Here is a 14,765-nt window from a genome sequence, read left to right on the forward strand (position 1 = left end):
CGTCCTCCACAACAAATGTAGCCTAACAGGTCCTTGAAAGGGCAGACTGTAGTTGCCAAAACACAGCACTGCAAATTAGATTTGGTTCACACTAATGACAGCAATTCTTTGTGTTACTGACTGGTTTAGCGTTAACTTATAATTGTGTTAATTAGAAATAACATCTCCAGCTTTCCCTAACCTTCCGCTTAATGCCGTGCTTTCAATCAGTGTAACAGCTCAGGAACAGGTGACATACACATGGAGAACAAAGCAGGACTACGAAGCAGAGGAGACTATTAGATGTGTGGTTTGGCAAGCTCTAAGAATTCCAAATGAGACACCTCTTTATACGTATCAGATCCTGAGCTTAGCAGACAAGGAGACAGGACTACCTGTAAAAGGAACTGGGGAAAAAAAACACAAGACATGACAAAACTGTGTGTCCTGTAGACACCAAATGATTTACTTATATTGCAGTTCATCAGGGTGAAAAGCTCGTATCTCAAATTTTTCAATACACAAAAATGAACAAATAAATAAAAAACAGTAATATAGTAGTGATTTAGATTCACACGAAGCTTCTCATACAAGTTACATGTTATTCTATTTCATTATTCCTGGTAAGCTTCCTTTTGTAGTGTGAAGTTTTAGACAGCCATTAATCGAAGCACCTTCAATGGTCACAACTGATATTGTGGACATACCTTGTTGTATCTGCAGCAACACATTTCCTAGACTGCAAGTAGTGACAATCAAAAGCATTAGAGCAAGCTATTAAGATCAAAAACACTCTGATCTGATCACTGCTTAAGGGATAGGCTAAAGTAATTAGGTAACTGAGCTTACATTTTAATACAAAGGCAGATCAGGCTGATAGTTAGAAGGCATATAATAATTATGAATTAGGACAGCTTAGAAATCATTTCCTACTCCAGTACTTTTATGTCATGTCTCAGCGCCCATGCACAGATGAACAAACTGAAAAGAGACAAGGAGAGGTGAGATGAAGTGGCACAAAGGTGCTCAGAGCACTGACTCCTCACCTTCATTTAGTGGCAGCCTTTAACACCATAACCAGAAAGATGCAGCAGTTCATCTTTAGAACTAGCTGATAATCTGGTGCTCTTTAGCCACTTAATTTTACAGTGACTAGCAAAAAGAGGCTCTGTTCTCAGTAGAATCATTCATGGACTGAATGGTGCATATCCACTCATGCCCCGTAAATTCATCTTTCCTGTGCTGCACACTTCCTGCTTCCAGACTTACTCAGCCTGGGGAAGAGAAGGTTCCTGGGAGACCTTTTTGACTTTCCATACTAGGGGGAGGCCTACAAGAAAGCTGGAGGGAGGCTCTCTGTCAGGGAGTATAGTGATTGGTTTAGAAGGGATAATGGCTTTAAACTAAAAAAGGGTTAGGAAGGAGACATCTCAATGTCATTTGCACAAGGCTTCACATCACTATGAACAAGGGTTGGTTTTCTTTCATTTCTTCCCCAGATTCCTTCTCTCTAGCTTTCTCATTAAGTTTCCTTCTCAAGGCTACAGCATCCTCCCAGAGAGTAGAGAAAACCAGAATCATAAAATGGCCTGGGTTGAAAAGGACCACAATGATCATTGAGTTTCAACCCCCCTGCTATGTGTGCAGGGTCGCCAACCAGCAGACCAGGCTGCCCAGAGCCACATCCAGCCTGGCTCTGAATGCCTCCAGGGATGGGGTACCCACAACCTCCTTGGGCAACCTGTTCCATGGTCTCATTACTGTCTTTTTTAGAGAAACAAATATATATATATTTTTAGAGGAACAAACAGGAAGCTAACATTCAGTACTGCTGGGAATGCAATGCCCATGGCAGAGTGAGCTACTGTCACATGCGTGGCTTCTACACATTTCTCTAAAGACAGAAAAAAACCCTCACTACTAGAAGAGTATACGAGATGACTTTTTTTATTATGCACAATTTGCATCATTCACAGCCTGCTGGTCTGTAGTCACAGGATGTAGTTGATACATGCAGAACCAAAGTTAAATGACTTCACATTGACAGTGAAAATAAATCACATTCCAGCATTTAAAAAAAAAACAAAAACACCACACCATTCATTGCATCCCAGCAGACAGAGAAGGTATACAATAAGCAATAATAGTTGTCACAGATTGAGTCTTCAAGGGTCTTTCACCCACATTTCCCAACGTGCATGTAAAACACCTGCCTCTAAGCTGAAGCCAAAAAAGACCACCACAAATTAACACCACACAAAAAAAAAAAGGGAGAAGAAAGAGGAGAAAAATACTCAGCTGAAACAGCCACAAGTTTCATACTTGCACAGGTGTTAAATCTCAGTCTTTCAAAATAAATATCACTTACAATTGTGTAGTTTTATACTTCAGGTCATACTCCAGCTCTTATTTAAGAAAAAAAAGGAAACAAAACCAACAAAACCACCATTTACTTACATACATTCACTTAGTATTCTATGACTTTCTTGAATTACTAACACAACATTCTAGTTTTTAAAGCTGTTCAACTCAACAATGCTTTTTGACTGGGAAAGTAATGAAATAATCAGAAGAGATTGCTCAGTAGTCAACAGTACTATTTTAATTTGCATGTATTAACAACAAAGGTTTTACATATTTTAGCTAATTGTATGGGTTTTTATGGCAAAATATAGTAAGTCCAGTTGTTTCACAGGTGGTTTGTAAAGGAATAATGCCAGTCTTAACATACATACGACAGTGAGGTTTCACCACTCTGCATCTCCAACAGCTTTTGCAAAAACATAGTCTTTACCATTAAAGGACATCACTCCATCTTTTAAGAAGAACTTCCATTTGTTTTTACTTCTGTGTATCTGATGATACAAAAAAAAAACCGTATTAGACCATTCATTAAAAAAAAGGTTTTTTTAAGCACAAATTGGTATGCAAAATTGAGTTTTCTTTTAAAAACACTGACAGCTCCAAACATGCAGGATACTCTCCGAAAATGCCACAGATATTCAATAAAGGCAATGGACATAAATTGTTCATCCCAGATTCCTTGCCATATCCAGGGAACAACTTCCTGAATCTTCATCCTGTCACATTCCAATTTCCCCATCTCCCTTTAAAAACATTAATTATAAAACAACCCTCTTATCCCCCCATCTACACCACCCAGAAGAGAAAGGAAACTGTGTGAAAGCAGAAAAAAAGCAGCATAATTATCGTACCACTCCCCAATATACTGCACCTTCCAAACAAGTAGAGCTTAACTACAATGCAGTCCTTTCCTTTTCCCATGTGCATGGCAAAGCAATACTGCATGCATGAAGGATGGTAGGGTAATGCTAAAAGCAGAAGGACATTGCTCAGAAAGCAAAAACTGCCATACAAAACAGCAAGATAGACTTTGCATATTATTTCCTATTAAAGGCATGCAAGAAGATCCATACTGCAGAAAGTTTATGTTTGATAGTAAAGAAGGAATTTTAAACATCTCTGAAAGTTTCCTGTGTTGTAAGCATCAGCTTATCTTCAAATTCAGGACGTGGGAACAGGAGGAGAAAGGACAGCCATTTTGCTTTTGGCATTCTCATACAGGTAACAAGATAATTTCATAGGTAACTGTTTCCATCTACTTTCTATTACACCTATATGTTTTATTAAATCTATGTTGGAAAAGGGGAAGTTACCAACACCTCCCTCAACTTCTCTAACTGCCAATTTCCAGTGACATCTGATATTAAATGATATTTCCTATAGACTTACCTAGTGTTGAACTTCATATCAGCTTAAGAAAAAACACTGAACCAATTTTTCAACTCATTACAGATAGATGTGAAATCCACTACCTATAGCACTCATGGTATCAAATTAAGTTACGATGCTTCAAACCTTTGTGTACTAGTATCTCTGCAACAACACAGGCTCAATTTCTGATGCCTTTCCTGCACACATCCCTGCAGCTACATCTTCCAAAATAACTACCTTCAGAAGCTCAATCTGTTACAGCTTACTAAAGACAGTTTTCTTAGCAGCCCACTGTTTCCTAGAACACAGTTCCCTTTAAGGCAGACCTAGCTGAACATACAAGAATTATCATGAGTCTCTTATGAAAGCATAAAAGCCAAGTCAACCATTGCAAACTATTGGACATCTTATTCCACATTTGCTTTCAAAATAAGATACGTACTTTGCTTTGTCAGCCTTTAAGCTATAGACATGTAAATGCCCAAAACAAACCAAATCCTTCATTTGATCTCTGAGAATTCAAAATAAGGCTATATTTTCAATATTAAAAATGAAACAGGGCAAAATGGCCCTTAGCAACTGTTTAGTTTTTCAGACAACAGAATGATTGTACTAAAAATCTTTCAAGAAGCACTTCAAAAGACAGAACTAGGAACAGCACACACACTTTTTTTCCTGTTATCCATTTCAAAATCTTAATCCATGGCTGAAATGCAGCCACGCATCCATGGAGCTGTTCACGTTACTTACAAGTTAAGGAAGCACGTAAGCTTTAGCAGGTTTACAAATCTTACTTTTGAAACATTTGACCTCTTTCCCCTTAATATGGGCTTATGAACAATTTGATTATCCTTGCTTCAGAAAACAGCACACAACTCTTCAGACTGTCAGCTAAATGATCTATTACATCATTAGTTTTTCTTTAAAAGGCACCAAAAGCAGACCAGATATGAAGATATTTAAATGAGTAAGGGACAAAGATGAAACTACATACCATACCTTCTCATACTGACAAACTATCACATTGTTGGTATCAAACAAGTCTGCAATGTCCAGGTCACTGACATCATCATCAGAATTTAAAGGGTCCTAGAGAATAAGATTGCATTTAATAAGTACTTTATATATTTTTGCAAAATAGTGTTGAATATACTTGACATTATACATAACAAGAACAATAAAGTTTAATACTCAAAGAAAGAAACAAGACCTAGAAGCTATGAAAAAATCACGTTGTACAAAGCTCATTTATAAGCATCTTCACATGTCTACGTTCTCAAAAACTAAAGCATCCTTCCTCTGAACAACAACAAAAAAACATGGCAAAACAAACAAGGTAAAACAAAGCAGAACTGCTAAATGCCAGTGCTGCACCTGGTAAGTGGTATACTCATTAATTGATGTATATTACCCAGTGATGTGGTTGATGCCCTGTCCCTGGAGGCTTTCAAGGGGAGGCTGGATCAGGCCCTGGGCAACCTGATCTCGCTGTGGTGCCCCTCTTCATTGCAGGGGAGTTGGACTAGATGGCCCTCAGAGGTCCCTTCCAATTCTACGGATTCTAAGACTCTGGAAGCTACTGCTCTTGTGAATCTCAAGAGCACATACACACAACAGCATCTTCCCCAGGAAACAAATACACTTGTATCACACTGTCCTCTGTCCAATTCTCTGTAGCTCTCCAGAAGGAGAAATACAACTAGGTTATCCTAATCTTACTTAAAACTAAAATAACTCAATTCCAGTGAGGGCAGGTTTTCTCCAGAGAGCTTTAATTCTGCTCATCAAGTATTTTAATTGATCCAGTAAACATATGACTTCTCAACACCTTCTATTTGTTCACAGTCCTCCTAACAAGCTCTCTAGCATTTCTCAGCAGCACCTTCTCTTGTGAAGCAGCACCTAACTATGCACTCTCTGCACTAAACTCCACAGGACCTGTTGTATCCACTTCGAACACTGAGTTGCTGGACCTACTTTATTGTAACATCCTTCACAAGGTTTGAAAGTAAATTACCTCCTCAACAACGTCTGTTTGGGGCTCTTCATTGTCACAGCTGCTGCTAGACTCAGAGTTTGAAATACTGTCAGCTTCTTCATCTTCTTCATCCTCCAGAATCTTCAGATCCTCTGATTCAATAATGTCAATGAATTCATTCTCTTCTGTATCTTTTGTATGTAGTACTTCTTTCTTGGGAGAACCATCACAAGTTCCATCTAGCTGAATTATGCCTTCAGTGTCACTGCAGATACCCTTCTCTGATTGTAAATCAGATTCCACCTGCTCAGTAGGTTCCATCTGACAAAAATAAAGACGACCAGAGACAGCCTGTGAATTAGCACCACATAGCTTTCATTGTTCAACACAAAGCCTAAGTATGTCTGAAAAGCCTTGTTCTTACACATCTCTTCTTCTACCTCACATGGAATCAATGTCAAATACTCCCTTAGTAACATAGAAATACATTTTCTTAGACTTTCTTTAAGCACTGTTGTAGCCAAACAACTTAAACAACTTCTTTAGAAAAAAAGATACTCATGCTGGCCTCTAGAACTTCCACTGCAAAGAAAATCCCAATAACTTAAGAGTATTTCTTATTTTCAAAAAAGCCAAGATGTATTCATCCCTTTCCCTCATTTCAAAATGCATTTTTAAGTAAGATATAAAAAGATGAGAGAATAAATACTTCAGTTCTTCAAGTCACCGCTCATAAAAGCATTAGAATTTCTGAACAAGGGAATTCACAGCAGTGTAAAAGGGTTTTAAAATCTCAGTGATCTTCAGTTTCATATTCAATCTTTATTGTAGCACTAAATTCACGTCCACATACATTTTCTAAATCAAGAAAGTAAGACTACATGTTGACCTTCAGTTCTTCCTCCAGTCTTCACCAACTTGCCCAAGCGCAGATGAGCAAAGTAAGATGCTTTCTATTTGCAGTCATTTCTTATTGCTGCCATTTAATTTGTACTTAATAAATTTGCCTCAACTCAAATAAACAGTACGGCTCAAAGTCAGCACACTGGCCTGAACTTGTAATATTTGCAAATGATTGCTGAAACAAAGACTAATGAAGTCAGGACAGAGGCCTGTTAAATAAAATCATTTAAGCTTTCCAACACTGCTCTAGCTGGATTCTAGCTTGTCAGGATTTTTTCCCCCCATCAAAATACATTTCCTTCCTGCAGATTCTCACTTACGCAATCTGGCTTTTCATACTCAGCATGGACTCTCAAAGCAAGTTAATTGCTCTTCATACATTATCAGTTAAAACTAAACTCTGTTGACATTCCAAAAAGCAATTTGACCACAACTGGCCACTTTCCACAAGCAGATTCAGCATCACAAAGACACTGTAGTTCTAAAAGCATCATTCACAGCTCAGAGGCCAGAAAAGTCTCAAGAAATAGTCTATAAATCTACAAATGCATTATAAGGATCCAACACACTTCAGTGTTTTTTAGATTGACATTCTACTCAATCCAATTTTTTTCAGCAGTATTCATAACTGAAATTCTACATGTAAAAATAATCAGTCAGCTGCTCTGTTCAAAACAGGCTCAATAGCAAACCTAAAAATTACACTTTTCGTTATTTTTCAGCTACTTACAGATGCATTTGATCACACCTCATTCAAAGCTTGTTCTTCACACAACCATCTACAACGGATGCATTATCACCAACTTCGAAATAAAAGGCTCCTACCTTGTCTGTGGGAGCCTCGCTGTCCTGATCTTTCAAAGCAGCGTTACCATCTAAACTTTTGCCCTTTATAATCAGCTCAATGATACCACCAGACACCTGCTGTTGCACTGATTCCTGAGGCTTCATGTCTAACTGCCCCTCCACATCTGGCAGCAGCACACTGCCTGGGTCATTTGCCAAGGATTCAGCAGGAGAAAACACTTCAGAGGATCCTGAAGTAAACACAGCTGTATGAAGATTGCTGTATTGGGATTTTTCTGTTAACTCTGCACACTGATTCAACACTGCATTAGTTGCAATCTCCTGCTGACTCACTGCAGGCTGCTGAAACAGCACAGTATTGGTGGAGTTCTCTGGGTGTTTATTATGAAAGGCACTCGGTTGAAATACCACAGTCTGTTGGACTTCAGTCTTCTGGGTTTGCAATATTTCAGCAGTTGCCTGGACAGAAGATGTTCTCACCGGTGCAACAGTAGCAAGATTTGTTTTCAGAACTGAAGGTTGGCCAATGGGCTGAAACACCTGTTGAAGCGGATGTTGCAGAATACTTGCATCTCCTTGGCCATGTGCAACCATAACTGGCATATTTACTTTATAAAGCTGCCCTACAAAGAGAAGGGTGGAAAACTGCTTCATAAGGTTGAACTACAGAGACAATAGCAAATATCCAGGTGTTGTGGTTTAACCCAGCAGTAGCTAAGCATAACAGTCATTCACTCACTCTCCACCTTCCTGGCGGAATGGGGGAAAGAATTAGGAAGAAAAAAAAAAAGTAGAACAGGTGGGTTGAGATAAAAACTATTTACTAAGATAACGAAAAGGAAGAGGGGAAAAGGATCATATTTATGATAGTAAATGATGCACAAGCAATCACTCATCACCTGCCAATTAATATGCAGCCACTCCTCAAGCAGCAGCCGCCCACCTGATGAGCTCCCCCTTTCTTTTTCCCCCCCCCTCTAAATTTTCCTTCTGCATGATGCTACATAGTATAGAATATCTCTTTGGCCAGTTTAGGTCAGTTGCCCTGGTTCTGTCTCCTCCCTACTGTTTGGGCCCTCCAACTACCTCCCTGGCAGGGCAATAGGAGAAGCTGAGAAAACTGAAACATCCTTAGCTCTAGGCAGCACTGCTCAGCAACAACCAGAAACATCAGCGTGTTATCAACATTGATTTTCTCCCCAAACAAAAATGTAGCATCAGACCAGATTGTATGAAGAAAAATAACTCTGACCCAGCTGAAACTAAAGGCACTAGGCAAAAAAAAAAAAAGGAAGAAACGGGAGGTATACAAAGTAGTACTCTCCCAAGCACAGTTTGACCAAATTAAAAGCTTAGAGGCTTTTTGAGTCAAAGCTTCCATCTAGACTACCATGCTTAATACCCATTTATGGCTTGGGCCTTCACAGTGCCCGATGGAAGCAAGCTCAGTAATTTTAATGAAACAGTAAACTGATCCCTATGTACAGGGATAGTTCATTATTTAAGGCCTTTTCAGCATCCCCACAAAAAGAACAATGTACAACCACACAGCACAGAAAGCTTCTAGTTCATCTGTCCTCTCCTTGTATGTCCTTGTATGAAAACTACTCTAAATAATGAATGCCTTGTTATTATCAGTGTTAGAATTAAGATGCCAGAACTAAGTTCCCAATTTAATTTATACTTGAAATAGCCATTTAGTGTCACTATTGCTTGAAGAATGGCTGTTTAAGGAGAAGTCAATCCATGACTGAAGTTACCTTCCCACTCATCACAACTTAAGCAGTACAAGTAGATTTTGTACAGCACTACAGGTGACTTCATCAGTAAAAGAGAGTGATTATAAAAAGGGGGGACGGGTGCTAAGATTTCATTTGAATAAGAAATCAATTCAATTCTGAACCACCAAAACACTGTTACTAGTTTAAAACCAAAAGCCTGCCCCTCATACAGAACAAGGAGCTATTTATGCCCAGACTGACAAAGGCATGCATTTGCCAGCAGCTGTAGAACAAACAAAAAATGGCATCACCTGGCAGCCCATCTTAACTGATGTTGCAAGTATACACAACAGACACACCAACTAATCAACATAATTACTTCCTCCATGCAGCAATTACAAGCTACAAAGGAAGAGAAGGATAACTGGCTCTACCCAGCTATGCTTTAACTTCACATTCATTTTATCTACTGCACTCAGGACCATCTATATCCATATACGGTCAATGCACTGTAATGTGTTACATCTCCTCTTTAATCTTACCAGATGCTGTCTGCAGAGTGAGTCCAGCTGGTACATGTATGGGATAAGCAACACTGGAAGGGAAAGTAAGAGTTGCACCTTTTTGTGAAGCACCCTATGAAATACAAGAAGTTTATTAAGTTAACAGCACATACCTTATTCTCTTAGGGCCCTAAATGTCACAGTTAACGTGCCCAGAAGGAAAACAAATGACAGCCTTTTTGTGATCCCCTTTACTGAAGAGCTGCTTCAGATTTTTGACATATAGGCAGATAGAATTAATTGCAAAGATAATGGCTTGCCCCAAGTTCTTCCCTTTATCCTATACTCAAAATTAACAAACCACCTGCAGACCCTCAATGAGCACATCATCCAGAACAATACCTTCCCACTCACAGCCTCTTTTACCTAAGCTTATGCACACTGTACAGACCCCTCACCTAGGCCTATGAATACACTTGACATTGTCTTTTCTCCTGGAAAGAAAGGAGTTGGATATAAAGTTCCCTTTCAAACTAGCTGTTCCTGGGAAATGCACATTTTCAATCAGGGAACTCACGTGTTACACAAACACCTTCCCAATATTGTATTTCAGCTTGGCAAGCTCGTTAGCTGGATGCTCAGGAGGCACTCAATACATTCATCATGCTCTGACAATACCTCCCCTCCCCTACCCTAACAAGTTCAGCTGTGCCGAGAAGTCAGAGCCTATCACTCCAAAAACACTCACTTTCATCCAATTTCTACACCTCACGGATAGTGCTGCTTCCAACTTGACCAGTGACAGCATCTCTCAACCACACATTTCTTATTACTGAGTGTTAAAAGTAAATTGGTGCACACGTACATTTTCAGTACTACCAATCCGTGGGCTAAATCTGTGCAGCACATTTTCCGGGACACTTCTGGCTCCACTGCTTGCAAAACCAACTGGTCCATCTCCATCCTTTTTCCACTGCTTAGACAGTAACTGAGCCCTCCCTCCATGAACTCTTAGTTTTTGTACTGTTTTCATCCAAAATTAAGAGAGCTACACATGACACACTGAGTTTCTTCAGCTGTGGATTCTCTGCCGATAAGATTCCTGTTCCCTTGCCTACCATTCCACGTTGTACAGATAAAATAGTTATGAGAAATGCTAACTTTTTCAGCTCCTAAATATTGCCCTCTGGCAGCTATGCAGGGGAAATACTTCATATTTGCATCCCTACAAGCCTGTTAATGACTGACAAACTTAAGTATTTAGAATTCAGAATAATCAAAACAGAAGAAGAGTCACTACAGCTACATACCAGGTCTGCTGCCATGAAATGCTGAAAGCCTCCTCCAGTTGGGATAACGAAAGAAGCTATTAAAAGGGAAAAGAAAAAAGCTTATTTAGAAAGAACGCCTCAGAAATGGTTGAACATTCAGTTATTTACAGCATGCAGTCCTGAAACTAAAGCAATCTAACTTCAGTTCATACTCGTTAGACCAACAAACAAGCATGTCTAGATAAAGCTGCTGGATATACTTCCTTTTACGTTGCTTCAAGCTTATGCTGTACTCAGGGTGTCAGGCTATACCTTGATATGGGAAACTTGCATTTTATTAGAAGTTCATCCCGGAGATTCTGTTGTAAAGATATTTCTATTCAATGAACTTAAGAAGTTGCAGTGTAAAAGCTGAGTATGCCGTTTCTATTTATTAATACAACCAACACACACAAAATGCACTGCCTTGGCAACATGAAGAAAATGTATAAATTGTTTTCTGCTCCAGCAAATGGTGCTAACAGTAGGTTGGGTATACAAAAGCATGAATACTGACTTAAAAAAAACAAGTCAAAGGTAAAACTTTTGCAAACCTCAGGCACAGAAGAATCTATGCATCCCTACCTAGTAGGAAAACACAGCACAATTCAAATCCTACTAATAGACAAAAACATTAAAAGTTCTCTGAATTCAACAGATTTGATTGTGCTTTTCCAAAACACAGGATTAATGAAGTTAATTAAATATAAAGCTTCCAATGACAAAAAAAAAAGCCCAAATCTATTGCCCCTTTAGTAATGTGGGGTAAATAAAGTACCTGTCTCCAAAAACAGTCCTTTCAAATAAGACTGTAAAAAATAAACAGACGAAGGGCACCCACCTAACCTTGAAAGGTTCTCCATGGGCACAAGCACTAAGACACATTCTCATTAAACAATCACATATGATTTTTGTTCTTTGTCAGGAAAGGTCTTTGTCCTCTCTCACAGGGATAAGCCTCAGCTGAGTATTCCATTCCACCATGAGATTACCATATTGGTCAGGTGGACCACTGAAGCCTTAATCAAGAAGAGTTAAGTCCTGCTAGCTGAGCCTGTGTAAAAATTGCATTCTTCTGTGCACTGTGCTGTTTTTAGTACAACTAACTGAAATGACAAACCAAAGACTTGCACTCTGTTAGAGTAAGGGCTTGAATTTTAAGATGTTCAGAACTAGACTCAACTCCAGCATGACAGAAGAGCTCCAGGGCACAAGCATGTCACATAACCCCCAGCAGACATCGTGCCATACATTATAAAGGATGCAAAACCTTAACGCATCTGGTGAATTAGCAACTTCAACTTCTCCAGGTCTTCCAAAAGATTCTTAAAAACACTGAGCTATACTTAAACTGCATTTACAGAGCCTGACCTGTTGAAGCCTGCAAAACATGATGAAAATTGTGTGGAAACTGTACAGTTAAGTGTGAAGAATGGTGGCTGTGTTTGAAGAGGCCTTCTGTTGCCTTCGACTGCATCACCTTGGTTTCCCAGAGCTGCAAAGAGAATATTAAAGTCAACTGATATCGGTTTTAAAGTCACATCTTATACGCGAATCGGGTATTTCTAGATTTTCCAAAAGTAGAGAATCATAGAACATGCTAAGATAGAAGCTACCCACAAGGACCACTGAGTCCAATCTCAGGCTCCATACCACCCAAAACCCAAACCTTACGTCTGAGAGCACTGTCCAAATGCTCCCTGAACTCTGGCATTTCAGGGCTATACTCACTGCCTTGGACCACCTGCTCCATGGCCACCTCCCTCTGGGGCAGAGCCTTTCCCTAACTCCCCAACCCTCCCAGACACAGTGCTCAAAGGGAAGGCTGCACAGAGGAGCAATTCCTTCCTTCAGCCAACTAGCAGTGCTGTAAACAGCAGTAACCCAGTTCTATGCAATAAACATGGCTACAATCACTACTAGATTCTGACTTGCAGAAGCCCAATAAAGCATTCACAGAATATTTATAAATCTAAGCTAGAGCAAAAGTTGACACGCTTTAGAAGACAGAGAAACAGATGAGTACACAATACTTATTAATGCATGGAAAACCAACAAACCTCCTTCAAGTTTCTCAAAACTTGTTTATCTACTCCCTCTTCTGCAAAGAGACCCTGAATACTTTCAATCACATCTTCAATAACGGACTTGTAGAGCTTAGGCTATACCAAAAGAAAAGAAAAAATTTCAGATTAAGATGAACAGCAATATTTGAAGTGATAGCATTAAGCCTAATCTGGCCACATAAACTACTATTACAACCTGCACAGCAGGAATCAGGCAGTTCAATACAAGTATTCTGCAACGTGTCTGCAAGTCTACCAAAGATGTAAGCCCACTTGTTCCTTTAAGCCTGTAGGACCCAAGATTGTTCTCATTGTTTGAGACAACAGCACGATGCTGTTTAGTTGCTAAGTTACAGTAATTTTAACTCTTCACTATCTGGATATATCATTCAACTTATACTACCATAGGGCTCTAAAGCAACATTTTATTACTTCACCCCTGTTGTGTTGGAGAGCAGACCAGCTACACACAGGCTTCAAGATGCAGCCGTTCAGATCACAGTGTTAGTTTGCAAGCTTTGGGCAGTTTACTGATCACAGCAACCTCTACCACCTGAATTCCATACTAAGGCAAAAGGTTAAGTTATGGCATTTAGGAAACCTCAGAAGTTAGGACACAACGACTTGCACTAAACACAGCTTTAGAGCAAGGACAGCTATTTACTATGCTATATATTAGGCAGCAAGTATATACAGCAACTGAAGAACACAATCACTGCCTTCAAATCAGCAAAAATAAAGCAGTGACCAGGACAAGGGCACCCTACGCAGCCCCAGCCTGGCTCCCTGTTGAACACCCGCCCCACCAGGCCAGAGGCAGTCGCTTTTCCCCCTCCCCCCCACTCAGAGGAGCCACAGGAGCCCCTCACCACAGGGTTGCCGTGAGCCATGGCGGCAGCCGCCTGCAACCGCCCCTTCCGCCTTTAAGGCGCCGTTGCCATGGCGACGCGGCCTGGTTGCCGCCGGCCCCACCCGAGCTTGGGAGACATGGCGGGCTGGGGGGGAGGCTGGGCTGAGCGGCACGTAGGGGCCTGCTTTCAACGTGGGAGGCAGAAAGCTAGAACTGCTCACTGTGACCAGCCACTGCCATTAGCTCCTCGCAAAAGAGGAATTAAGTAGCATCTCCAGTGACTGCTGGCTGGAGTAATTACTGTTTTGTGAAGCTGTGCTGCTCCGCAGTTATTATTTTCTCTGGCCTTTGGGGAGGGCTTTATGTGTTTTCCCATGCTTTTGGCTCCTGTTGGTAGTCTCACAGTAATCGTGGCAGTGTGGACCAATAGCTGAAGCGCCAATGCAAAAGCAGCCAAGAAACTAAAGCTTTTGTCTGAGCCTTTTCGATGGCCTAGTGCAGGTCATCTTGCTGCTCTTTGTCTCCATTTCCTTGCCCGCAAAAAAAAACAATGCTATTGTAAGATTGCTCCATTGCCTACTGATGAAAAGTGCACTAGCAAAGCTACAAACTGTTATTGGTGATAGCATAAACTGGAGAAGAAAGTGTTTTGCTCCCATTGAGCTCCTCTTTTCCTCCCTATCCCTGAAACAGCACATAAATTGCCACACAGTGGGTTTCAGCTGAGCACTGGTTACCAAACCCAAGTTTCTTCTTTCAGCTCCAGAGGCCAAAGACAGACCAGTACCTGCATGGTACAAGGGAGCCAAGGTGCCCAGTTTCACAGAATTTCACAATGGCCCGGGTTGGAAGGGACCTCAAGGATCATGAAGCTCCAACCTCCCCGCCACAGGCAGGGCCACCAACCTCCCCA

At 40.4% G+C, this 14,765-nt stretch overlaps 1 protein-coding gene across 4 annotated transcripts; it reads right to left on the reverse strand.

Moving 5' to 3' along the window:
• Positions 1-1,908: 1,908 nt before the first annotated feature.
• On the reverse strand, positions 1,909-13,898 carry GTF2A1L (general transcription factor IIA, 1-like). Of its 4 annotated transcripts, none has more exons than XM_015278015.4 (9): positions 13,872-13,898; positions 12,997-13,098; positions 12,308-12,431; positions 10,937-10,992; positions 9,666-9,759; positions 7,883-8,025; positions 5,732-6,013; positions 4,714-4,803; positions 1,909-2,834 (listed from the first exon to the last, which is right to left on the reverse strand). In XM_015278015.4, the coding sequence occupies exons 1-9, from the start codon at positions 13,890-13,892 to the stop codon at positions 2,727-2,729; spliced, it is 1,020 nt and encodes a 339-aa protein (XP_015133501.1). In that variant the 5' UTR covers positions 13,893-13,898; the 3' UTR covers positions 1,909-2,726. The 4 variants fall into 4 exon arrangements, with proteins under 4 accessions (XP_015133501.1, XP_015133500.1, XP_040552614.1 ...); XM_015278014.4 differs by having other exon boundaries at positions 7,811-8,025; XM_040696680.2 differs by having other exon boundaries at positions 7,736-8,025.
• Between the last annotated feature and the right edge of the window lie 867 nt (positions 13,899-14,765).

Source organism: Gallus gallus, chromosome 3 (assembly GCF_016699485.2).
Source record: "Gallus gallus isolate bGalGal1 chromosome 3, bGalGal1.mat.broiler.GRCg7b, whole genome shotgun sequence".
Lineage (NCBI taxonomy): Eukaryota > Metazoa > Chordata > Aves > Galliformes > Phasianidae > Gallus > Gallus gallus.

What these genes read in the sequence shown, in the direction of transcription:
- GTF2A1L (NM_001204866.2), bottom strand. Translation starts at nt 13,892, where the DNA reads ATGGCTCACGGCAACCCTGTG. An exon ending in TGTTTTGCAGGCTTCAACAG is followed by an intron (nt 10,993 to 12,307) that starts GTCAGGCTCTGT and finishes CCCTTTTAATAG; the next exon opens with CTTCTTTCGTTATCCCAACT. An exon ending in GCGAGGCTCCCACAGACAAG is followed by an intron (nt 6,014 to 7,420) that starts GTAGGAGCCTTT and finishes TATTTTTGTCAG; the next exon opens with ATGGAACCTACTGAGCAGGT.